At 43.2% G+C, this 27,210-nt stretch overlaps 2 protein-coding genes across 2 annotated transcripts; both read left to right on the top strand.

Moving 5' to 3' along the window:
* The first annotated feature begins 3,948 nt into the window (after positions 1 to 3,948).
* LOC109469872 (vesicular inhibitory amino acid transporter-like) lies at positions 3,949 to 11,129 on the top strand. Its single transcript, XM_019768633.1, has 2 exons — positions 3,949 to 4,945; positions 8,747 to 11,129. The coding sequence occupies exons 1-2, from the start codon at positions 4,508 to 4,510 to the stop codon at positions 9,938 to 9,940; spliced, it is 1,632 nt and encodes a 543-aa protein (XP_019624192.1). The 5' UTR covers positions 3,949 to 4,507; the 3' UTR covers positions 9,941 to 11,129.
* An 11,764-nt stretch (positions 11,130 to 22,893) lies between these two features.
* Positions 22,894 to 27,189, top strand: LOC109469775 (dipeptidyl peptidase 2-like). The gene is made up of 11 exons (XM_019768413.1): positions 22,894 to 23,214; positions 23,410 to 23,546; positions 23,706 to 23,875; positions 24,016 to 24,151; positions 24,397 to 24,484; positions 24,611 to 24,777; positions 25,037 to 25,097; positions 25,241 to 25,359; positions 25,655 to 25,811; positions 25,990 to 26,125; positions 27,032 to 27,189. The coding sequence occupies exons 1-11, from the start codon at positions 23,019 to 23,021 to the stop codon at positions 27,147 to 27,149; spliced, it is 1,485 nt and encodes a 494-aa protein (XP_019623972.1). The 5' UTR covers positions 22,894 to 23,018; the 3' UTR covers positions 27,150 to 27,189.
* The last annotated feature ends 21 nt before the right edge of the window (positions 27,190 to 27,210 follow it).

Below are 27,210 nucleotides of genomic sequence, written 5' to 3' on the forward strand. Positions count from 1 at the left end.
CGTTAAGTCTTCTTAGATGTCTTCAAATACAGTGAGGCAGGAAGAGGCGAGAAGTCCAGGTGGGACTTGGGAGGTGAAGTAATTGTCATTAAAGGATGAAACGGCTAGAGTTTGGCCTGGAGTGGACTGTAGGAGTACCGAGCTCTGGAAATTGGAAATTTTGTCACTGTTCTGGAAATTTGAATATAAAGAAACGTAATAATTCGGACAGAGGGACAAATGGCGATCACTGAAGTTGAAAGAGAAAAAAGGAACCACGACAATCTTCTGCCAGTCTATCAGTTCGGCACAGTACGTGGGCGGCTCGTTCAAAGTTTGACTCCGGAGGAGGGCTTAGGGGGTGTGAGTCAGAAATTGGAATGCTAATCAGTCGCTTCGGTGTGTAAAACTTATTTTCTCTTATTCAAATGAAGTGTGAACACGACGCTCTAACAAACGCAAGTATGAATACTATCAATCAGACTTGTCATGACTGAACAGTTAAAATGGATGTACATGGAAATGTACTGTGTCTGTCCTTGGTGCTGAATGTTGTGTTTCTCAGTATGTACCGTCAGATCTTGGGTAAAACCTGTTGTAGATTACAACCACGTGCACTTTGTTGTAACTGAATACTAACAACTATACACATCAGTTTACAAATATGTAAATCAAATATAAGCATGATTATACCTAGATCTATGTGCAGGTACAACACTTAGCAATGGCAGCATAATATATGGGTAATGAGAGCATCTAATGAGTAGAGACTAACCGATTTTCCTTATTTAAGGTTTCCAGCTCACCCCTACGACCCGTGAACTTTGAACACAAAAGGAGCCTTGTCTTCCGGCTGATTTGAAGTATGTGATGCCGCTATCGTTCTGCTCGGATGTAAAGCACAGTCGTACTTTCCGTAGCTGTAAGATGAGACAAAGCCGGGAGTTGACAGTTCTGACAGATGCGGTTTGCCGCTGCCTGACTTGCTGCTACCGCCACATGTGGTACTGTCTTCCAGTCAAGTCTCCATTTACGCTCCATACGTCGTCTGTACCCTGTACAAAGTTCAGGTCGGCGTCGCGATCTGTTTTCTCGGGTCTGGACACCGATAAGCAAGATATAATGCAGAGTAGAGGATATTTTTTTACTTCAGTAAACATCGATCTAGAAAAAATGCATTTTTTGTCCTTAGAAAGTTCTGAGAAAAGTAACACGCCACGAAGGATAGGTCTGTTGGAGTACTCAGTTGTTTATAGGAGAAATTCAATTTTACCGGACATTAACCATGCTTGTATTTGGTTTACATACTTGTAAACTGATGTGTACAGTTGTTAGTATTCAGTTACAACAAAATGCATGTGGTTGTCTTCAAATACCGAATAATCTACAACAGGTTTCACACAAGATCTGACGGTACATACTGAGAAACACAACATTCAGCACCAAGGACAGACACAGTACATTTCCATGTACATGTCAACTGGAGAGTTCTAAACTGTATCGGCGCGCTGAATGTGTCACTCTCTACGGAAAAAGACGAAAACGATTAAGTTGTTTGTACACATAGCTCTCTTGTACCATATCCACATCCACACACCACCAGCCCACTTCCTCCAGAAAAGTTGTACAGTCCCGTTGTTCGCCATTGTGACCTCCTATGTCACAGTGACGTGTTAAATATCGTGTTACTGTGTAATTCGATCTGTCGTGGCGTGGAGACGAGGAGACTGGGCGCGTAAATCGACTGCTTCACCTTTATGTCCCCTCCAACACCTCTGACGTATGCTGGAGGAACAGGGAGGCGGTCTTGTACCGTTGCCCACGCAGTAAAGCATACCTAGGTCATACCTGTCCTAGTTTTTTTCTCATCTCTCCTTAATTCATAGTCTTTCATCTTGGTATAAAGTTCTGGATTAAAAAAACTGTTTAAGTGAGGAACAAGAAGAACGAACGTTCAAAATAACATGGATTTCGTTTTGAAACGATATGTTAACTTTTGTCATGACTACTGATTCCACCCATCCCCATCATGGAGTACTCCCTGTACGTCAGGATGATTACACGGTTGGAAAAACTGCGGGGGAAGTATTCAGAGAACATCATGTTCAAAGAACGCTTTTCAGAGACCACAGCTTTGCCCGACCGTTTGAATACCCAAGTCCCGTTCTTCGGTTTAAACGCTGTTCGATTCAGCGGCAACGTGATGCTTAATTACCGGCTTTGAAGAGCTGAGTGATCTGCAGAGGAGTTGTGGGGCTAGCCCGGCGGCGGGAGCGTGTGGTGCATGCTAAGTGTGTCCTTCACAGTGGAGCATGGCAGTGGTGCTTATCTCCCGTACCAGACGTGCGGCTTGACGGCTGCTGCTGTATATATGAGCAGCACGTTTAGGGGAGGGCCGGGCAACCGGCACAAACACGCTCAGGCATTCATGAAGCAGAGAAACAAATCAGACCGGACAGCCTTTTCTCTTCTTTTAAAGGGAGCTTTCTGCTTTATGATGAAAACCAAAGGAAGAACTTCTGCCAGACGGTCTGAACAGTTGAGGACAAATTTTCAAAAACATCGCAGTTGGAAGATCTTCTGTTAAAACTAAACATTTTTGTAATTGTACACGAGTTGAAAATTCTGAATCACAAACCTTGTAAATCAAAACAGGAAAGATACCACGCCCCTAAGGTATTACGAGAACAATCGTCATATGTTTTTATTTACCTTCTTTAGTTACCAATAATAGTCCGAATGACGTTTACATTTGGAGCAAACCTCGGGCTCCAAGTATGTCAAACTTCCCTTTTCTTCCACTCTTATTTTATCATTTACCAAAAGGATTGTTCTACGATGTTACAGGCTTGTATCACTAGATTTTATAATCAGTGATAGGACATACCTACGACAATGTGATATTATAAAAATTGCAGTTAAGTAATTTCTGAACTTGATTCTCTAGTGATATTTACGTGTATTTTAAAACTGTTCTCCTGGAAAATTGACCCGTGGAACATTTTCGGCTAAATCGGAAGCATTTGCACGGCATGAGTCAGAGTCTACCGGATCTTCTCAACTTTGTAATGGGAAGTTTTCACATGGCTGGGTCTGATATCCGGGAGAATGTCTGCGCCTGGAGCAACAATCACGGATGTATTAGCAATTATCTACTTCAGGACATGATGTCAAATTCATTACACCCTGCAAAAACCATTTTAATGAACAGCTTCGCTATAAAACATTGATGAATCCCGCGCACACGCAGGACCTGACACCGGCATCACAATGTGTGACATCGCGTTCTGATGAGGTTTGTTTTTGGAAACCTTCCCAACCAGGGCAACACAAGATAATTAAACTCTAGGTAGTCATTTTGTAAAGTTCTAAGTTTGAAATGAACATTTTTATACTCTTAATTGAGAGGAGAGTCTGTTGGCATAGTCAGGAATCGTAGCTATTGTCTTTTTAGATGTAAAGCGACCGGTAGTGGTGTAGCTAGATGTGTATATAACGAAACGTTGGACAAGTAATCGTACATGGATGCGGCCTTTTTATTGCCGCATGACACAAATTGACAAATTTAAGTCAGCTGTATAGTATTTCTGTCCCAGTAAGGGAACAGGATAAGTAAAGATATATTTCTGAAGCATTTCCCAAAACAGATGCACAATACGATGGGAGAAATGTAAAGTTTAAAACTTATCCTTGTTTCGTACCAGTAGAAGCAGTGGCAAAGCGGAGGGCCTCCTAGCTGCCCTAAGCGCCGGTTATTGTAAAGTCCCGGCTGTGAAGTCCACACGTTTCCCCTGCGCTTCTGCACAGTCGCACAGCCGCCCGGGCACACCTCCTCCGCGCTTAGCGGCACATAATGAGCACTATTGACATGCCGCACTGATGAGGCTACTTACTCATCCCCCTCTCTCTCCGCGTACGTAAGTGGGAGCAACTCATGATCACAGCGTTATTCACCGGGCTGAGCGCCGCACTGGTGAGGAACCCTCCGCCGCGGGCTGGGGCCAGGGTCCGCGGGGAATGTAATCTACATAGGGAAAACGGCGCTTAGGGGAGAAGCGAGATTACGGTAATAAGTGATCCCGTCCGAGATCGCGCAGATCTGTCTAGTCGGACAGGATCGATAGAAGCTCGCAGTGGGGAGATATTCTCTCTGCGGCAGCAGCACTGCCGCGGCCCCAGCTGGCGCTGGCATTATTTCCGCATCACGCACCCATAACCGCGGTAATTAAATGGAATTCCCTCTATTGGGTCGAGAGTGTTTTAACCGGCGGTGTAAATCATCTTCCGCGCGGGGCCGACTCCCATCCCCCACGCACCCCGCACAGTCACGTTGTTTGAATGACTCCATCGAATTATCGACATCGCATTAACGGACAGAGAGGAGAGCCACTTCTCAGTGGGCTGTAAGAGTGACACGGAGAGAGTTTGTGCCCGGCCTGGCTGTAGTTGAGCTGGTGTTGGCGGCGCGCGCGGTGCTGAGGCTTGTTGTGCGGTGAGTTCGGCGGTGCGCGGCGGTGCGGCTAACAACATGGCGTGGCGCTGGAAGCTGACGGAGCTGACCCGCAGGATGGTGTCGGGACCCACGGAAGAAAACGTCAATTTTGTACATTTCGACAATCTTGAAGATGGCGGGAAGTATCAGGGGACCGGGGAAGTCGTGTGTCTGGAGGAACTCGGACCACAGAAACTTAACAATGGCGGGCTTCAGCCGCAAGAAGGTGGCGCCGCGGCTGGGGCCGGGACCGGGGCAGGGGCTGGGGCTGGGGCTGGGACCGCGACCGCACCCCCCGACGGCGCGGGGGAGGGGGCTGTGGTGGGAGAAGGAGCGGGGGGCGGGGACATGGAGCCCCTGACCCGACCTGGTGAGGTGGTGGCGGAGTTACCCAAACGGATTATCAACCCGGAGGTCCACAAGCCCAAAATCACGGCCTGGGACGCCGGCTGGAACGTTACTACAGTCATACAGGTAACAGCATCAATCATTTCTCGCCTTTTCTTAAACATAAACTTTTTCGTTGTTGTTAGCATAAAAGAACACTTTCATTATGATCCAAAGCAAGGAGACAATCTTTTCGTTTACGTCAGCAATTTGTGAGCAAACGATGAAAATTGTGGTGGCAGTGCGTTTGCAAAGGTGAGTCCTGCCAGTCTAGTGCCCATACCAGCGCACAGAGGCTAACCATACCATGCATGCCGTCACATGAGGGGCCATCTATTTCCTGGTGCAGGGGATCAACTAAAGATGCTTACCTACAAATTAGATTCAGATTTTCGTCATAATCCTTTCTGCATCGTCAGAATTTGATCGGCACGGTACATGGAAAACCGAAGGGTCTTATTTCGTTTAAAACATTACGTGATTTCGTCCAGCCTTATTTATATTTGCGAGTGGATTTTTCAACGTACATTTAACGTGATGGGGAGAACTTTTCTGCTTTTCTTACAAATAAATCAACAATTGCACGAATAGCATCTTCATAAGAAGAGCATTTGTTGTTGTCTCTGCGTGCCGTTTTTGTTTGTTGTCGGTATTCAGAGTAGATACGAGATACCAGCACAAAAACAGATAATTGCTATGACGTTGGACGATACAGACGACAATGTCACTCTGTGTTAACTACGTACTAGATAAATCTTACGGACATATAATTAAAACGCCTTGTTCTTCCTGTACTTCGTTAAATTCCTCCACAAAACGATCAAATTACAACGTAGCGTCGAGCCTTGCCTTCGCAGCTGGTTTCAGGTGCACGTACATGAGGGATCGATGGACAAGATTTTCCGAAATGCCCTTTTACACCCTTCTTTTCTGCTTCTTCTTATTTGAATAATCCTCTTACACTTTTGCCACACAAGTTCTTAAGATCACGATCAGTCATATCCTGAATTCTAAAGCGTGGACTGCTCAACCTTGGCAAATACCGGCATTTCAATACATGTACGTGCTATGCGTGCGATGGTTTGATGGTTGTTGCACTGAATTTTCAAAAATCTAAATCGCGTTGTACATACCATTTTGTACGTTTATAAAAGAAAAAAACATCACAGAAGATATTATAGCTGTTGTATTTATATATTCATTCCTCAATTTGGAATAAATGCCAATCACAATTGTGTGTTTCAGTCCCATTGTCAGTCCAGTTGCATGAAAGGTACAACAATTAAAGGTTGTAGGTTTTCTGCACCGATGTGATTTTTCGATCTGAGCCAGACCGCAGACAGTCCTGAATGGCCAGTAGAGGTATACTAGCCTTTCTGAATTTGACTTTGACACTAAAACCTCTAAAGAACAGGAGAACCATTGGCGGTCAGCTTTAGTTGCAAGTATCAACATATTAATATTCTGTTGAATGTTGTGAGAAGGAAAGAAAAGAAGAAGAAAATGACCTTCAATATTAAAAAAAGTAATATACAGCAACCTATATGCTGTCACCAACACAAGCATAAGATTTGACTTGTATTGCGACATTGCACTAAACTAAACGAACGTTTTGTTCAATATTGAATAACAATGATGCAACATTCATGAGATAGTAATGTATCATACATAGTATCACATGGTCGTTATCATGTGTTAATGTTTACTAAACACAAATTATTAAAGGGGTCAGGTACGTAACATCTAAACAAGACGGGATACCACATTAAACTCAACAAACCTGGACCAGAACATAACAGTGAGGCATTAAATCATATCCAGCAACAATATAGAACTGTTCCGCTGGTCGTTTTGTGTTGGACGTACTAGAAAATTATTTTCGAAGGGCTGTTCATAGTTCGTGTTGTCTGGTCGGAGAGTTCCTGGGCAAATTCCCAGACTGCGACATGCGATTCTAGCGCTTTCTTGGAAGACGAAAAACATTTAAATCAACATTTCAAACACATGCCATATCTTCATGATGATTATCAGTTGCTGCTGCGCAACTGATTCCAGTAAAGTTCTTTAGTTTTTTCCCCTTTATATTGTCGGTCGTTCAATAGTCACTCTTGATATGCACACTCCACGAGAAGGTATGAGAAATCATCCATGGCCACTGAGTGGCAAATCATTCATCAAATCTTTTAGATCTAAAAGCATCAAACTACTATCGCTCTGGTGGTCCCATATCCGTATGCATTCGCTATCTGGATGATAGCATACTATAAGCCAAATCTTTGCCGTAGTTAGTTTTAGTACACAGATTGTTGACTAAATAGGCCGTCTCGTTTGCTATTCATGATGTCTCACGAGACTTTGAAGCCCACTTAACCTTTCACCCATATTCTCTCATAATCTCGTTTGTTGTATCCACGTTATCTGCCTCATTACAGTCTTGTGGTTTCCCCACGCAATCCCCGATTAGGTGTGAAGAACATGGCCTTCCACTGACCTTCATTACATCAAGGTCATTCCGCCATTCTACTCCAAATGAAGCCGCCATGTTTTAGAAGAACGTCCCATAATGCTTTACGGCTTCGCATCTGTTCAATGTATCTTGTCTTGTTAACCATGCTTCAGGCTTTAGTATGACAAATTGAGGTCACAGAAAGTCTTTAGTAAGTTTCCATGTCTATGACCTGTATCACTGCTAATGATGGCAATATTTTTGACGCCAGTGTTTCAAATTCTAGGCTCCTAAAGGTAGACTTAACGCTTCATGTTGTATGTTCATTGACTATTCTCACCGATTTCAGACGTTATGTAAAAGAGTTCTGTAGTCATGATTTAAACACAAAATACACTTGTCTTTATGAAATCCTATTGTCTCCATCATTTACTTGCCTTAGTTTTACACGTTTTACTCAGAAAGGCTTATGAGTTAAGCCCTGATCATAAATGTATCCTCCCAAACACTGCCGAACTCTCCACAACCATGATTGTGAGTAGGTCGGGCGCCAGGTCGGCTGTAGTTTGCTGGTATCGGCGAAGTTGGCTACTTTATAAACATTCCAGAGTGAGGTTTGGCCATGGTTGAGGACTGGTTGGCTGGCGGTTGGGAGTAGGTCAGCAATGGTCGGGGCGTGGTTGTTTTGACACAAATTTAACCGAAATTTGATTCGATTTGATTCAATCAAATGGTAGGCGTGGCCTAAATATGGTCAACTTACCCCAAAACTAGGTTGTTTGGTGGTCGGCGGAAGGTTCTGAATGTGTGATAGGGCCTTTAGCAACAACATGTTGAGGGTGTTCACGCCCACCATACTCAGTTGAATGTCTTAATATGTCATAAAACAAGCTTTCAACATAAGTCAAGATGAGGACACTGCTACAGTTATGATACCAGTATGCTACATTTGTTTCTTGAATATAATCATGATTTGTGGCCCCAACATTTTCCTGTAAAATCAGATTATAACTGACCTTTACCTAGTTAGGCAGAGAATTTATTCACACTTGTATTTTCCACGATTTATAGGAATTTCTTTTCACTCACATAAATATGTAAAATTGATAAATTGAATATTTTCTAAAAATAGCTATTCTAAAGGCTTAAGAAAATATCTAAACTTAACGAAATATGTAAACTTAATGTGAGGTTCCTCGGGGGGTATTCTCGGGAGTATTCTTTATAATGTTTCTGGACTCTTTTGGACATTTTTAAAACAGTTACGGATGCAGGAATCAAAAAGGAATGCCCTGTTTATTACGATATGAAACCATTCACATTATTAAAAACAACATTATTTTTACGGCTTTTTTCATTCACAGTGTCGGCATGTATGGCATACATGTGACTGATTTATTGCTAGATCATAGGTTAACGACGGTGTTTGTTGTTTTTTGCAGGGAATGTTCGTGCTGAGCCTGCCGTATTCCGTAGTACACGGTGGGTATTGGTCCATACTTGCCATCATCTTTGTAGCGTACGTGTGTGCGTACACCAGCAAGGTCCTGGTCCAGTGTTTGTACGAGGAGAATGAGAAGGGGGAACGGATCCGAGTCAGGGACAGCTATGTTGAAATTGCACAAGCGGTCTGGGGGGAGAAAACAGGCAGCCGTATCATTAACGTAGCTCAATTCATAGAACTGACCATGATCTGTATATTGTACATCGTCGTGTCGGGAAACTTGCTAGTGAACAGTTTCCCGCACTGGCCCATCCCCGAGCAAGGCTGGTCCATCATTTCCACAGCCTTCCTGGTGCCCTGCGCCTTCCTGCGCCACCTCAAGGGCGTGTCCCGCATCAGTTTCTACTGCACAATAGTCCACCTGCTCATCAACGCCTGCATTATCGGGTACTGCTTCTCCCGTGCGCCGCAGTGGGCCTGGGACCACGTCACCTTCTACATCAACGTCAAGATGTTCCCGGTGTCGCTGGGAGTCATCGTCTTCTCCTACACGTCTCAGATCTTCCTGCCGTCTCTGGAAGGCAACATGGAGAACCGCAGCAACTTCGTCACCATGGTCAACTGGACGCACATCACGGCCGGCATCTTCAAGTCCATCTTCGCCTACATCTGTTTCCTGACGTGGGCCGAGACCACCCAGGAGGTCATCACCGATAACCTGCCCAACGCGGCGTTCCGCGCGCTGGTCAACGTCCTGCTGACCGCCAAGGCCCTGCTGTCCTACCCGCTGCCGTACTACCAGGCCGTGGAGCTCATCGAGAGAGACTTCTTCCAGGGCCACGACTTGACGCGCTTCCCGTCCTGCTACGCGACCGACGGGATGCTGAAGGTGTGGGCTCTGGCCGTGCGCTGTCTCCTGGTGGTCGGCACGCTGCTGATGGCCGTCTACATCCCCCACTTCGCGCTCCTCATGGGCTTCATCGGGAGCTTCACGGGCACCCTGCTGTCCTTCGTCTGCCCCTGCTGGTTCCACATGAAGCTGAAGTGGGATCAGATCTCCTGGAAGATCCGGATCTGGGACTGCATCGTGATCGCGCTCGGCACGACGTGCGGGCTCATCGGCATCTACTACTCGTTGGAAGGGTTGATAGAAAAATTTAGACATGACCTAGGATACGACTTGAACGACTGACCACCTCCTACAGTAGAACACAAAAATATAAATTTACTCTTCAATATTAGAGATATAAGAATATCACTTAAGTCAGTGGTAATAGGAGTATCAGTAGACCAGATGACGTTTTGACCAGGACAAAAGGTCCCTAAAGCCAAAAGTCACTACGGTTTACATCTGCCCGTGTAGGGATCCTATCCTGACCTTTACTGTTTTGGTGTATTTCTGTGGTAATGGAGAGAACAAAGATATGAATAATTGCAATAAGGCAATCCGCTAGTTCAGCTGGTGTATGTTGTACTGTAGATATAAAACCTATTTCTGTGTGAGATGACCACTTTATGCAATGTTAGCGAATCACAAGGGAAACAAGGTTCATCAACCGAAGGAAAGCCAAATAGACTTGGAGCGTTGGATTCGACAGGGTTTGAGACAAAAGACAGATGTAAAGGTATATTTAAAAAGAATGTCCAAGCTCGTCTAGTCTCAACTGGTGAGGCAAAAAGCTCGTCTGTGGAAGGGACATCACAACGTAGTCTGTGCCACTCTGACCTTTGCCCAACTTTTCGGAACTCTCTGAACGTTCCCAGGATGCCCTTCGTGAGGCTGTACATCCGGGGATTCCTTTAAAGTTTAAAGTCACTACAAAGTCCAATTTCCCGTGAGCATTCCAACTGAGTTAAATTGCATACCAATGAATTAATGACATTATTCATACAGACTACTTCGTGATTTACACTGCGTGTTTCACCTAAAGTAAAGCCCAGATCATGAGACATATTGAACGTTCAAACAGGTATATAATGTTATCCCTTCATATACAGTCTCTAATGACTAATGTGGGACACACTGTGTTTGAATTGACGTAAGATGGAGAAAATACTTGAAGATCTATGAACGCAAAGTCTGGTGCTAAAACACATAGATACATTTATCTTTAAAAAGTCCCAGATCTAAAGTTGCTCTGAATAATGTTAAGCTGCGTAACACGCATCGGAACGTTAAAGTTAATAGCTGAAAGTGTGTGGTATCTTTATGTGCTTCGTACAGGACATGACATCATTCTTGACCAGAACCTCAAGTGGACAAAAGACATGCCTCAGACTCAGTCGTGTTTTCTTCAGTCAGTGGATGTATTGTGAACAGGAAAAGCACCAAATGTTGTAAGCGAGAACAAAGAAGAAGCTGCAACGTAGAGGAAAGTAGAAAACAGGCATGTTTCTTTCACCATGCCTCTCTTCATGGATTAAACTGTCTTGTGTTATCAAAGTCAGTGTCGTGCTTTCATTTACACTCGGAGTGTGCACAATTTGGCTTCGGTGATGCATGAATGATTGAACGTAGATTTTTATCAAAAATTGAGGAGAATGAAACATTTATCAAGTGTTATATACCATGATGTATAACAGATGTAAATATTTAAAGTGCGTATTAGATGCTCTAACTCTCGCGTCTGTCACCACAATTGTGAGAACAGCAACCTTCAAAAAAGGCAGTAATTGTCAATAATTTCTTGGCCCCTCACTGAGTCCTATAAAGCTGCCAATTCTCCTCCAAGCGGGAAGCTTTTAGCGCCACCGTAAGGACCTTCCCGGCTGCAATCACTCTGTCTGCGGCGAGCGCTGCTAATGGTAAACTTCGCGTGGGTAAGAGACTCGCTCTTTGTGAAATTACACTCCCAGCGCCTGTCACAGCGCTCTACCGTACCTCACTGCTAATAGAGGTATGAACGAACCCCGATGATGTGGATATAGAGGAAACGAAGTGCGCGATATTACAGCCATTTACTCAGCCTTCTGACGTCAGACGATCTGGAAGACGGCTTGCCGTGAAAGACACGGGGTCACGGGCCGTCTTTTGTTCTCGATGGAAACGTCATTTGCAGGCCTGCGCAGAAAATGGAAGGTTAATGAAGTGCGAAGATGGTTAATGACTTCTCTTAACGAAAGACGAAGAGATGTAAAGGCAGTGGGAGGATGTAGGTCATTAAGCAAACATGGTGATCAGAATGTTAAGTTGTTTTTATTTGAAATATTTGTATATACTAGTATGCTCTACGATCACCCATAACGCTAAACCCCACAATATGATTGTCTCAATGTTGAGGTAACAGTGGACCCTTAAAACGTCCCGTGGGAGTTTAGCGTTACGTACTGTTCTGCATATGGGCAACATTTACCCATAGTTTTGTGTACTATCAGGACACAATACTAAATATGCCACTTGTATCGATTAATTTTGTCTAAATCTATTGGTTTCTTGATATGAATTCAACGTTATCAACAACTAATCGAAGAAAGTAGACCGGAACAACACAACTCACGGAATTTTCTAACGTACGAATCTAAATTGATTCACATTATTCAAGGTAACTTGCAGTTGAGAATATTCCCGAGATATCTGTGTTGAAGAAGACTATTTAGAACGATGCTGCTCTAGCAACTTCGGTGAAATTGGCTGCACTTCACCTGGCTTCAATGTCTCTGTAGATTGCTTTGTGTAGCTGTAAGGTTAATTATGTAGTTAGAATAATGCCAACATGAATAGTAACAACATGACACAACTACAATCACAGTTAATATGAGATAAGGATACATACATACTTGTACATGCATACAGCAAAAAGAATCTGAGACAACAGCAAACGAACGTGAGGAGTAAGCATGTGCATATTTCAACAAAAGTGCAGAAAACTCCGATTGGTGTATCCGGAAATCTTTTGGCAAATTGTCTGACGACCTAAGGACCGGTGAACTGGTCCAGCTATACCTCTGGGTTAAAAGAACAGACATACTCGGAGAACATGTAGTGCACCGGTGTTTCTGTCGTGATTTTGATTTTTCTTTATCTCTGTTTTGTTCTTTTAAAAGAATATCAACGAACGTAACTGACTCTGCAAAGATTTGCTCTTAATATCTTTAGACTTTACACAGAAATGACAATAATTTTCCGTATACAATGTATAGCGTTACATACCAATACTTTATCAGAGAGAAGACAACAATAGCACGACAAAAATCCCTGTTAGTTTTGAATTCTGCCCTTCCAGATTATTGGTGCAGTCCTATCGAAAATGGACTTCTGTGGGCAATTATAGAGGCTGTTCACGAAAACATGTAGTCTATAATGTAAATAACTGACAACATTAACTCCAAATCTCGTTCTACTCACCGTAATATCTCCAGGGGGCCAGCGCAGGGCGGCGGCGAAATTGCGGCCGGTACCCGCCGATAAGTACGTTATAATCGCGTCAGATCGCCCAAATATAGCTAATTTCTAAAGCCGGCATAATTCCATGTACATGGGAGCTTTTAGTCATACTTGAATGCCAATTATTCTGTAGATACATTTTTATTCGTTCATTTGTAATAGATCGCAACATACCAATTTCCCAGGTAGCATAGTTGAATACAGAAAGGGTACATTAAGAGAACAATATACAGAATACGAATATCCATTAAGTAGACCAAGATAGAATATTAGTCCAAAGCATGTCATTTCTATAATAACTCTATTCCCACCAGTGGCCTCAGTCACCCATTACGGACTTGGCACTCGTGTTTTGTGTAGCTTCTCCACTAATGACACAGCAAACACTTACGGCCATCTCAGGAGCCTGCATGTGCGAAAATTATATTTATGTGCACCATTTGGATGCTGGCAAATTTCAAACACGTTCACTGTACCCTCGATTTATCTCATGTTTTAGAATTATAAGACGTTTTATAAGAAGACCAACTTTTTATAATCAAATGTTTGGAAATATATGCCTTGCTTTATTGGCAATGTACAACACAACTATGATCATGGTGAGATGTAGCAAACACTACAGTCAGAGAGCGACGCGTTCTGGAAAGACACCTTTAATGATCCCCTTTGTTTAAGCCTGGAACAGATTTTATGCAGATTTAACAGAGAGCAGTTGGGGTTTAAATTTCTAGCCATTTCCTTATTCTATTCGTTTTTTTAACTTCGCATCCGAGTGCTAGATGATTAGTGATAAGTCATGAAATCATATTGATTTATATTGTTAATATTGCATTTTACAAACTATGAAAAATTCTGCCAGACTAGCACAATGATGTTTGCAGGTTGGTTTGAGCCTGAGGCAACGTTTTAGACGTTATCTGAACATGGCAGGGCAGGTTTGTGGTAAACAGATAATACTCGTCCCCACGGGGCTCCGCGAATTCACCTCGTCCCCAGGGGCTTCCGGGAATTACGTTAACCACGAATAGAAGCAGGGGAGTTAGACCACATAATAAAAATGACGTCAGATTGGTTTTACAGGATTTAGCTGGATGGAAAGTGGCAGTAATTCCACCAAGCCTGAAATGGTTTGTCATGAACGTTTGTACGCACAAAATGTGTATACATTTACGTAAATAGAATTTACACTGGTTGAAGGAAACATTAGAACCACCCTTTTAATGATTTTGTATAGTTCAACATGATGAGCATTTGCGTCAGAGCGGAAAGGTGTATTTTTGGTTCACGGCAGGAAGGAGAGCGGTTCATTTTTCACCGGATTACCGCCTGACACGGGGTGGAGGGAGAAATGGGGAGTCATCGAATCCTCACGGGTCTTGACCCGCCACTGGATTATACTAAATGTTATCCGTGCACAATCGCCAGGTGTTGAATATCTCTGGCTTTCGTGCCTTTTATACCATCATGTGATGTGGTATTGAGGCAGCGATCTTTGAAAGGTACGCGAGGGTAGGAGAGCAGTCTTCTACAACAGCGGCAGATTCAGCACCACGGGCATGTACAAACACACCGGAGCTTGGTGGCTACAACGCTTTCACTATAACCTCAAATCAATGTGCTCATATCATAACACAATTCCATGACTTTTTTCTACATAACCAGAGCCTATAAAAATCAGCTGTACACAACTTGCATAATTTTGCAACGTTAGTATTCACTAGCAAACCCTCATCCAGCAATACAATTTCCTCTAAATTTGTTAAGACAGTTTCCACAGGGAAAGCAGATGGTTCATGTGACGCATCTATGTCTCGTTTGAACCCATTTGCTGGAGCCCACTGCCTAAATATGAACTGATAACACTGTGCAGTACAGGTAGTTTTTATCTGAATGTTTGCCAGGTAGGAGTCGAGGAATCTTTCCTTTCTGAGACAGAAGAAGCATTTTAGAACCTGCAATGTTCATGAGAGTGAGAGCATTGATTGAGCTTTAATGATACGGGTAATCGAATCTGAATAACGATGATGCTGCCTAATCCTAACTCCCAAACACTTGCTTTACATCGACAGAACTAAATCATAAACACGGCTCTTTTGTATCCCAAACGAGCCTGTCGGATGTCCCGAATATTCCCCTTGCTGTCTCCCCCACAGTTGTAACTGCGGCTGGCTGTTCGGCACGCCCCGCCGCTATCTGAAGCCGGCAGCCGGCGCGCGTGGGCCCGCCGCGTCCCGCCGGACTTCCCGCCTGCCAACAGCCGGATTTCTTTTCAATTTTTCAATTAAGTCTGGGTTGATTCGGCTGCAGCAAGAAAAGTGCACGTTGAGGGGATAACAACGAAATGAGGAAAATACATTATCTTAAGCCTCTGTCACACATTCAGAACCTTCCCCCAACCACCAATCAACCAGGGTTAGCGGTAGGTTGGGAACAGTCTGGCCGGGAGGCCATATTCGGCTATGTGTGACATGTGCTTTACTATAATATTTTCTACTACAAGACTGAAATGAATATGAAGCAGGTTTAGGTATGTTTAATGGAAAGATCCTCCATGCTATGCTACCAACAAGGCAATGCGGCACACAAGGCTAGGCAAACATTCCATAGGTTTATAAAGACATCCTATCTAGCAAGTAAAAACACGAGCTTTTTAAATTTAAACCAGGAGACGCATTCGTCGAATGACACCAACAATATATAAGGTGTAAATACCACAGGATAGCTGGATAAGAGAAACGACACTTCAAAACAGAAATAGTACAACGGCTTGTGTCTACTTCGATTGTTGTTGTTTTTAGGTGTATCAAAAATCCTTTAGTAAACGGATTTTGTGTCCAAAACAGTCTTGGTTATGTTTTACATGTGGGTTTTGCGGCTATTCGTGGCAAATTTGTTGACTTATTTACCGGTATTCCGTATAGGCTACGACAAAAACTGCATACGGAACTCCAGGCTGCAGGAGAACGTGAACCGGCCTGGTAATTGCTTGCAAACGAAAATTCTCCGGAGACCATTTGGAAAGCCTTTCTGTCAAATCTGATACGGTGGCACACACCATGGCCCCACGGGTCGGCAAAATTAACATTTTTAGCTGAAAAATTATGAGGGTAATTTAATACCCATTCAATTCAGCTTCACCATATTCTGTGAGTGCCCATGCTGTAAGAAATTGAATATATCAGCCCCAGCGCACCATGCAAAAAATCGATCATGTCACACCCAAACTTATGAACTACAAGAACATTCCAAGTTCATTTCATCCAATGAAATCGTAAAGGCCTTGAATCGCGAAAGAATACAACCTACAGAGTGTGTTATACCGCAGTGTTACACGGTACAGACTGGCGCGATGGATTAGTCCTCCCGACTGGATCCAATGACCACAGATCGAACAGAATGTGGAAGTTATCCTTGATATGTTTTTAATTTCTAGCGGCAGACAGTGTGACGTAGTTCAGACAGAACGTTCCGATATATTAGAACAGGCCAAGTTAAAAAAGGAGGTAGGCATAAGAAATATCGAGTTGTTGTAACGTTTAAACTGTTTAAAGGTTGTATAAAATGTACAAAAAGCTATAACACCGATATTTTTCGATATGTCATGCCATGTGTGTAATTAATTCGTTACAGTTTGTTAAAATCTCGAAAACACTGCTTTGATCATTTGATCATTTTGCACACTGACGTATCCATTTTGTTTCAAGGCACGAGCCTTTTCAGTTCGTTGAATTGTCTCCCTTTTAAGTGTTTAGAAAAAAATAGGTCTTTATTTCTGATCATAGAATAGAACCATATAACGGCAAGGTTGGGGAGGTTAAAATATCTAGGGAATTCGTATAAATTCTACGGGTCAGGGTTAATAGTTGATATCAAAACCACAAGAAATAATATCTGGGATAGAACCTCAGATAAAAATATTGCAAAAAAAGGACTCCAATTTTCCGTCCTCCCATGGGGCCTCCGTGATTTGACCTTCAGAAGAATTCCAAGATGGCGGCTCCCTGACAGATGACCTCCATCACTACTCTGTCATTCCGTACACACACGATTTATCGATAAGTCGTTATACAGCTCATTGCGCTCTCCCCATCAGCTTTGATAGATCGACCGACCCTCCCCTTTCCCATAGAAACCTTTCAGTAACCGTTATGCCCTTTCTGGACAACAAAATAGATGGAAATTGCATAGGGTCCATCACGTTCGTGGCAGGCCTCTCTCAAATCCAGCTCTCCGCAGCTGCGCTAGTTTCAGCCCACTGAGTCGATAAAAGATGCCCCTCCCGTCATGATTCCGTGGCAATTATTTACAATAAATAGCTCTTCAGCGTTCTCGATTAACGTGTGCTCCTCAGAGACATTGTTTACATCCAGACGTTTGAATCGTTAAAGATGTTTTATCACCAGTACGGGTTTTAAGAGACCGTTGAAAATCAACCTGGCTCTCCCGTTTCATGAACGATCGGATCGGAACATTTTGGAGCAGACATTAGTTATTCAGTCGATATGCGCTGACCCGTTTTTAGCTTACATGTGATGAATGCTGCTTTGGCCAAAGATGATGCCCCTTCACGAGTAAGGCATCCTTAACCTTGCTCATTGATTTGTTTCCAAGTTTGAACAGTTGAAAACGTACACGTAATGTTACGGTTTTCAGTGAATGAGCTTACATACTTCGTATCATTCGAACACTAAACATAAGCCCCATTTTATAAGCCGTGGAAAAATAAAAGTATTATCGGCAAAATAGCAAAAATTACAGATAAAATATTCAAGACAGAGACAAATGCAAAACACATAAATCCCATGCCTGATGATGTCAGATAGAGTTCCAGCGTATTTGCATTTTTGATGTTTCAAAAGGTGAAATAAAATCTACCCTAACTTAGTGTAAGATTGATGTGAGAAGCTGCGACAGTTTACTAAATGCAGGCGATAGTGATCTCTCTTCGCCGGTAAAGCCCACACACATTTACTCGCTTGACTAAAAGGAAATTAAAACGCCGACAGACATTTATACTTGATGATCATTCGAGCATAACACCCATCCGTTATCCACTGATGCATACGCCATAAACATTAATGAACAAAAGATACAGTTACTAAATGCCTATCGTGTCTAGCAGCCGCCTGAACTACAGCGTCGGTCTGAACCTTGCGCGATGCCCGTGCGGTTCCAACCCGCGTCCGAAATCACGGCCCGGCCTGTACCTAGCCTGTAGTTAAACATAAACATCCACGGGGGAGACGCAGGGCACTTGTAAGGCCAACTATTTGTTTGATCGCAGCCATCATGGCTAAATTGAAATGGGAGCCCCAGCGTATGAATATCGTTTGCGGGCGTGATCGGTGCACGCGATGCGGCGGTGTGCGCTCTGGGCGCGCCTGATAGCATCTCCCTGGGGCCGCCGGCTAAACGGGAACCATCCAGACAGCAATGGTTAGAGATTGTGGCTGCGAATGTACATGAAAAATGGGAACAATCTCCTAACTGTAAAGACGTAACCCTTTAACGAAAATGTAGCTGCAGGTAAGTAGGTAACTAGGCTGAGGAGGGCGAGAAAGGAAGGACTACTTGAAGGTTGTAAATAACGAGAGAACTTCATATTTAAAACCACGTTTGCGATTTGCGAACACCTGAAAAATAAGGCAGTGGTAGTTAACATCAAATAACAAATACTAAATGGTTCATTTTCCCGACAATCCCTTTTTCCTGCTCAATGGATGAATAAACGAGAAATGGAAATGAATCGGACGTCAGCGTAACGGTGATAAACCGGAATTTTATGTAGGGGGTTGTTTATCGGTGTTAACGGGAAAACAGTTTAAATTGACATATACACCGGTTGCCGAAACGAGATAGGTTCTTGCACTCAAGAGGATTGTCTTCAATAAAGTTTTGTACTTTGTATCACATTCTGTGCACAGTGCGGTGATCAGGTAGGAGCTTCGAAATTGGAGGAAATAATGGTAGTGATTTTCTGGCCTCAGTAATACCTGATATCTAGTTTCTTTAGAATCTTTTTGCTCTTTTGGAGATGATTGACCATTCTCTTCAGGAAATAATTGCCTCCGGTACTCAATAGAAAAAAAATAGTGGCTTTACTTGGCCTTTGGTATCTTAATTGTAATTTGAAATTTAGTTCTAATGGATACTGTCTCTTTTCTCTTTTGGTATCCCCCCTCCCCCAGGCAATTGGAACAGTCCCAAAGATAGGGTGCTTTCGATCATGCATTGCTGTCACTGGAACATGTCCAAACACAAAGGCTGAAAATCGATACCTAATTTGTATAAATATCGCCCTTCCGACATGCCATTACGGTGAAGAATGCCGACTGTACGTTATCGCAGCTCCGCTATCGAACCTGCCGGTCCCGTGTCGTCAGGACACTGACCTTGGCCGTGCCCTGCTGGTAAAAATCACGTAAAAGGGAGAAAAGAAGAGGTCAAAAATAAACTTCCGCCGGGGGGGGGGGGTGACGGGAACAAAGTTTCTCAATTACCCTCATGCTATATATACATCCTGAGAGTTGCTGAAAATGATATCGGGAATACTGATACCAATGCAAGAATAGAAACAAAGACTACCATAATAAACAAATAAAGGTAAGTGGTGTTTCAGAAAATTATTTAGGTCTCACTCCTGATTACTTCAGAGCATCACACATTAGTATGTGGGTAGTTTTATTGTCAGGGCGGGGGTAGGGGAGTGACAGCCAGACGTGAGTAGAGTGGACTGTATTCGCAGCGGCGCCAGGCGTTAGAAAGGAGGTCAGCTGGAGAAGTGTAGCGCAGTTGTTCGGGAAATGGACCATAATTTGGAGGCCATGTGTCTGACCCCTGGCTGTGCTACTAAGTGCTGGTTTGCCTCGGTTGCATCTACTCGCCTGATGTGGACCTCACCTGTGCTGCTTATGCCAACAAACTCTGTTTAAGAAATCAAATTATACATGTATTTGAATATGAATTGGTGCTATTACAAAAGCTATTTTTTCACTAGCACTGATGTTTTTGTTTTTATCTCAAATTCAATGGCGACTAGTGCTCTTCGATCCTTTCCGATCGACGTGGAGCCAGGTCAAGCGCTTTTCGTCCCGTTGGTTCTCAGCACATCTCGTTCTGATTCCCGGGACCATCGCGGGCTGTGGCAACATTAGCAAACCACCCGTCATGCAAACCTGGGCTCACAGCGTGCCGTGCATGGATTTACACTGGTAAATTATGCAGAAAGCAATCTGAGGCGGGGATTATGTCCTTTACCTGCTCACCCTGTTCCACTGCATGGTTAGATCTTTAATTACTCTTCGCTACGGGCCTGTGTTCCGCCGCCGGGCTATTTGGACCGATTAGCAGGGCTTCATCAAAGATCCCTCCGCACGTTCTTTGATTGTAAATCGGGTGTGTTTGAGCCCGCTGTGATCTATGGGGGGATTAGGGGGGAATGTTTTGCCAGAGATTGGCAGAGATTTCGCTTCTGAATAATGTACGACTGGAACCTACCCAGCTTTGAAAGAGAATGGCAGGAAAAAGTAACGTAGTCTTTTTGCTCTTTACGAATTCTGAAGACGTACTAGTAGCTTTCATGTGTTCATCTTTAAAGCACTTTTTTAATATTTGGGAGCAAACTTTTGAATTATACTTTGCAGCCTTTTTGTCTGCAAAAAAAATTACGCAGTAAGACGCCATGCCGAAGGGGTAAGTAAAGATTACTTCTTTTTGTCCTTGAAGCGTTCTCTTCGCATTTTCCATACTGAATAAGTCCGTAACACGCTCTCTCAGAATGTCCCCTTATCTCTGGCACACAGGCGCCCGCATTACACCACCTCCCGACCTGCCCTGTAACGGAACCTAGCAGAATATTTGCACCCACTTCCACCGCAATCATCCATATGTAGCAGAATATTCATAACGCAGTTTTGGATAGAATAAAGACCTTTTTCGAATATCCACCATAATCTACGATAAACTATACCCCATCAACAGTATTTTATAGATCTAGATGCCTGCAGTATGTAGCGATTGTGCCAATGGAACAGACCAATATCGTAAAAAAAACTTCGGGAAAATAAAGGATAAAACGACAAGCAAGTAGTGATGATAATCAATAAAACAGGTGAAAAGGTGTGGTGCACGACGATTCTAAACAACGCATGAATATTGTAGGATAGACATACTGATGAGTTAATATTCATAAACTGAAATTTCACCAACTAGTTTTTCCTTTACATCAAATTGGAGTAACCTAGGTTTTCAGGACGATGGTTTCAGAAAGTTTATGGCGCTGAGGAAGTGGTGTGGTGTGCCTGGGTCGTTAAACCGTGTTACTTCATCTTCCATTCTGAAGAGCCAGACCAGATGGTCTCCTAACGCCTCGTGTCCGATCACCTGCTCTGACGTCATGTGCTGACGTCAACACAGTCCATCCTACCCCTGGAGTTATCCATTATCGCGTTATTGTACGGGACGAGTTGCGGTCCGGTCTTTCTCCTGTGCTGGGGCATGGCGCGACTTAGTAGTAGATGGGTCTGGCGGGAAAAGTCTATCAAATTTATCAAATTTTGCTGTAATTATGGAGACTTCAATGTCTAATAAATCAAATTTCAACTAGACATAATTCTTTTTCATGGCGAGCTAGAATTACAAATTCTGCTTTTCTCTTCCGAGATGGCCCACCTAAGATACGTAAAAGCACGAGTTAGAATCACTAATATTTTTAAATGAAGATACTTGCCGGGCGTGTCTAAAGACTTATAGTCATACAAGAGTACGTAGAGGGAAAAAGAGAACTTTCAAAAGTGCCACCAAAGTCCTAAAAGGTTGCATTGCATTTCTGACCCATGATTATAGTGTTGGTTCAGAGACAAGATCACAGACGTAAGGTAAGAACCGAGGGTAAGGAGATTTATGCCGCTTCTTTCATCGAACTCTTGAAATTGACGCTTCTGACGTTACAGGGTAGAAAACGAGCGAGCTCTGACGTCAGGGTGACGTCACTGTGCCAAAGTCAAATTTCCGGTTACACCACGGTTAGAAGAGAGACGTCACGCTGAAAATCCAGGGCATTTTAACGGCTTAGTAGGATCAATATAGCCTGGCACCATTGGAAGTCATGTCGATGTGTTGTGAATGCTAGAAAATAACGTCTTTTAATCTGCTTGACGCGTTTCAAATTCTGTAAAAATGAGAAGCATAGAATCAGCTGAATAATGCATCAAACAGAACCTTGTTTTGTAGCAAATCGATTCAAACCTGCATGGCCTGCAAACTGATTGCTCAACGCTGCCCCTAGCGGACGTCTTCAGAATGCAACTGCTGTGCGCGTTCTTTGTTTTATGTCTGCGTGTCTTTTACACACACAAAACGATTTAAAAAACGTTGTTCGTCTATAAAATTAGTTGAAGGATCTGTCAAATACTAGTACTTATATGCTTTATAGGTCATAATTGGGAAAAGGGCCCCTTACAAACGTCGCCATGGTAATTACTTGTTTGTTGGGCTCGGTCGGGATTTTGTCAAATGTTCAAATCAACCAGGGTTCCGGCGACAAAAATGCACCGTTTCCTAATCGTTATAGTGTGTACATGTACATGTACAGTGTGTACATGTAAGCAAATGTTTTCTCACATTTTGCATGATGTATGCGTACGTAGAATGTACTATGGAGAGGTTATCGATTGTATGTCAAAGGTCGCAGGTCAGGTTGATTATTCACTACAAGATATACTATACCGTTCCAAAGGTTATTCGAACCAAGAAATTTAAAGTCCCCCCCCTCTCAATAGCGTTTGTTTTCCAATAATGTTTTCCAAAAAATGATGAGACACAAAAAGTACAGAATAATAACCAGGATGAAAAGTTCAAAACCTGTGGAGTAAAAGTCAAGCGCAAAATGGCGACAGTAGACGTGGTAACTGTAAGACGTTCAGTTGTTTATTTCGCTGTTACTCTCCTGTTTGTGACGGTTTCCTGTGTTTCTGTAACGCGGGATCCTCCGTACGAGACGCGCTACTTCCACCAGTATCTGGACCACTTCAACTTCGCTAGCCGTGGCGCAGGGACATTCAAGGAGAGGGTACTTGTTTCTGGTAGGCGTACTTATTTCCACACTTTGGACACCTACATAACGATAGCCTCCCAACACAGTTATGCAAAAGTAGAAGTAACATCAGATCACAGTAATGTCGTGTTATTTTTTCATATTCTGTTTCTGCGAGGACTTTGACGTGGCCTCAAGGTTTACTATCAACGAACTATATACATGAACAAAATCACTGCTACAGATGCATTCTGGAGATCCGGAGGTCCTATCTTTTTCTACACTGGGAACGAGGGACCCATCACGAGACTGTGGAACGAGATCGGGTTCATGAAGGATCTGGCAGAGCAGTTTGAGGCTCTGATCGTCTTTGCAGAACATGTAGGTGTATTAATTTCCTTCTGTTAGACTAGGAGGGTAGACTTTTGTTTGTACATACATACAAACTTTCGCGCCTTAATGTAGCATGATAGTGACTTCTTTGGGGTATATCAAACCTATTAGCGATATGTGAATACTTGAATATTCTTCTCCTCATAGCGGTACTATGGAGAATCTCTACCTTTTGGAGAGAATACCATCTCCCAGGAGAACATGGGCCTGTTGACAGTGGAGCAGGCGCTGGCGGACTATGCAGTTCTCATCACCAACCTCACAGTTTCCTACTGTCAGGACCCGGATGTGTGTCCCGTCATCGCTTTCGGTGGCAGGTAAGGACCCGGATGACGGATGTATGTCACTTTCTTCTTCCTTTTGTGCAGGCGCCTGTGCATGCTACACATATTGAGTTCTATAAAATCCTTTAGAACCTTGATCACCGTTGATATGTAGCATCCTCGTTCTAACACAGTTACGGCGGGGTCCTGAGCACCTTCTTGAGGCTGAAGTACCCTAACCTGGTGGCCGGGGCTCTCGCCTCCAGCGCGAATGTGTACATGTCCGCTGGTCTCACACCAGGGAACCAGCTCTTCCAGGACGTCACTGAGGTGCGTCAAATAAACTTCTGTATGTGTGGTTCTCTTCATCAGATTCAAATTATAATCAACTGTGTAATAGTATATATAGTTTGTTAGTTTTAGCATTTTCACAAGCATTCAAGAGGCTACAGAAACCGCACATCTTTAGCAACTTACTTGGGTTCCAGATTAGTTCGTTTTACTTTGAAAAGCAACAAACATTGCATCTCTAAGTAAAATCAAGCTAATCTTTTGCATGTGTATGCCTTGAACAGGATTTCCGCAGGTACAACCCCAGGTGTCCGGACCGGGTCCGGGAAGGGTTCGCTGAGATGGAACGACTGGCCGGTCAGGGAGAACAAGGTGAGGCGTCAACATCACCTCACGCCCTGTGCTCTACACATTTTCATCTCTTCCATCATTTAGTCTTTGCAATGTGTACTGAACAGATGTTTGATTTTCACATCAACCATGTTTCTCCCTCTCCAGGCCTACATGAGATATCTACCAGAATGAAACTATGTTCCTCTCTACAAGACCATGCCGACCTCGTGAACATGTACCGCTGGGTGCGGGAGGCCTTTACCGTGCTAGCCATGGAAGACCTCCCCTACGCTATATCTAATGGACCGTTCCTACCAGCATACCCCGTCAACGTAAGAATGTTTGATTTCTTTTAAATTTGTAGTAACAGTGATGTGCACGATTTTGAATGATTTTAAGTCTGTTAAACATAAACGTTCTTCTCAGATTACTTTTTATAATGCAATCGTTTATCATGTAGGCTGTATTTTACTGTCATGCATATGTTTTGAATAACACGTGATTTGAAAGGAAATATTACTCATTAAGAAAGCATTTGCAAACGGCACAAATTTCCCAGGCTTATCAATTGTCATATTTCGTTACTTGCAGGCTTCCTGTAATCTGCTGTTGAAGGCCACAGACGGAATAGAGGAGATCTTGCAGGCCGTTGGTAAGATGTGCACAAGAACTAGTTTCATTTTAAAGGTCTTACGAAGTAAGATGAAACACCAATTTACATAAGACGTCCATTTTGTATTCGCCTCCCGACCCAGATTGAATTGCACTCGTATAAAAATGCCTCTGTTTTTCCAGGCATGCTGTACAACTTCACGTCCAACCTGAGCTGTTTTGACCTCCATGAAGATTTCGTGCCGTGTGCAGACCCGACTGGCTGTTCCCTGATGCCGGGTGCAAAAGCCTGGGACTACCAGGTACATGTAGATGACCCTATGTTATACGTGTCAGACCACGTATTTTTCTTTTGTTGATTTTGTTGATTGTTGAGCCCCAAAAAGTTTATTTTCATTCATATTTTCGGTGACAGTCGCTAGGTCTTGAAATCAAGCCAAAATGTCAATGTCATTGATGTGTCAGCATTTTGTGGTTGCATGATTGATATGATCTGAGATGGATTTGGATTGAAAGTCAACATGGACACCTCACTGGCCTATATTGTACCGCTCTGTAGTAATGTTTTTTCCTGCTCTGTGCACGCCCCACCCCCAGACGTGTACAGAGATCAGCCTGCTGGAGAGTACAGATAACGTTACGGACATGTTTCCGCCTGACGCCTTCACGGAGGAGACCAGGGCCGCACACTGTCGGGAGCGGTGGGGCGTTACTCCCAGGCCCGGCTGGCTAGCCACGCAGTTCTGGGGGAAAGGTAGGCAACTTTCAACATCTTTAGTATCCCTTCTTTCTTCCACGCTCAATTGATCCGCGGTGTTACTCTCTCCTATGCTATTAATCGGAAAAGTTAGTAAGTCCAGCTAAAAAGTTTTCTTTTGTTATAGTACACGTTTAGAGTTTATGTTACGTCAGTATATGTGTACATTCTGTAGACCTCAAGGCGTCCAGTAATATCATCTTCTCAAACGGTGATCTTGACCCCTGGCGGAGAGGTGGAGTACTGCAAAACGTGTCGTCTTCCATCGTGGCCTTGGAAATCCAAGGTGGAGCTCACATAATGGACCTTAGGTAATATGTAGTTTACTGTAATTTCTTAGCTGTCGAAAATTTTCGACAACAAGGCAAAGAAAAAATACACTTATCATTTACATTAATGCAAAAGCACACATTTTGCACGATTTTTAGTATTTATATACCATTACGTATTGTATACCAAATATATTGAGAAGTGGTACGTACTGTCCTTAGTGCTGATATACCATTACGCATGCTACACCAATTATTTTGAGCGGTGGTACTGTCCTTAGTGCTGATTTACCATTACTTATGCTATAGCAAACCTTTGAGCGATGGTTACTGTCCTTAGTGCTGATATACCATTACTTATGCTATAGCAAACCTTTTGATCAACGGTACTGTCCTTAGTGCTGATGTACCATTACGTATGCTACACCAATTATTCTGAGCGGTGGTACTGTCCCTAGTGCTAATTTAAAATTGCTCATGCTATAGCAAACCTTTGAGCGATGGTTACTGTCCTTAGTGCTGATATACCATTACTTAGGCTATTGCAAACCTTTTGATCAACGGTACTGTCCTTAGTGCTGATATACCATTAGGTACGCTACGCCAAATATTTTGAGCGGTGGTACTGTCCTTAGTGCTGATATACCATTACGTATGCTATACCAAATAGTTTGAGCGGTGCTACTGTCCTTAGTGCTGATTTACCTACCATTACTTATGCTATAGCAAACATTTTGAGCGGTGGTACTGTCCTTAGTGCTGATATACCAACACGTATGCTATACCAAATAATTTCACTTGTACTATAACAAGTATTTCGAGCGATGATACTGTCTTAAGTATGTCTTACACCATTTACACTCCGTTGTTCTGCAATACAATACAATACATATTTTTCATCTACTTTGTTTGAATGTGTCCTTAGCAAAAACTACATTATCTTTACAGGGCCCCAAATGCCACTGACCCACTGTCTGTGATCCGGGTTCGACAACAAGAAGCACATCTGATTGGGCAATGGATCAGTGAGGCAACCAATCAGAAGGAAGCAAGTGGAAATGGATAAACTAACCGAGTATCTTTTTGTTGCAAAAAACAGTACTATGGGATAATATTAATGTTAAAGG

This window comes from Branchiostoma belcheri, unplaced genomic scaffold (assembly GCF_001625305.1).
Source record: "Branchiostoma belcheri isolate BF01 breed outbred unplaced genomic scaffold, Haploidv18h27 scaffold21, whole genome shotgun sequence".
Lineage (NCBI taxonomy): Eukaryota > Metazoa > Chordata > Leptocardii > Amphioxiformes > Branchiostomatidae > Branchiostoma > Branchiostoma belcheri.

What these genes read in the sequence shown, in the direction of transcription:
- LOC109469872 (XM_019768633.1), top strand. Translation starts at nt 4,508, where the DNA reads ATGGCGTGGCGCTGGAAGCTGACGGAGCTGACCCGCAGGATGGTGTCG. An exon ending in ACGTTACTACAGTCATACAG is followed by an intron (nt 4,946 to 8,746) that starts GTAACAGCATCA and finishes TGTTTTTTGCAG; the next exon opens with GGAATGTTCGTGCTGAGCCT.
- LOC109469775 (XM_019768413.1), top strand. Translation starts at nt 23,019, where the DNA reads ATGGCGACAGTAGACGTGGTAACTGTAAGACGTTCAGTTGTTTATTTC. An exon ending in GGAGATCTTGCAGGCCGTTG is followed by an intron (nt 25,098 to 25,240) that starts GTAAGATGTGCA and finishes CTGTTTTTCCAG; the next exon opens with GCATGCTGTACAACTTCACG. An exon ending in GCTCACATAATGGACCTTAG is followed by an intron (nt 26,126 to 27,031) that starts GTAATATGTAGT and finishes TTATCTTTACAG; the next exon opens with GGCCCCAAATGCCACTGACC.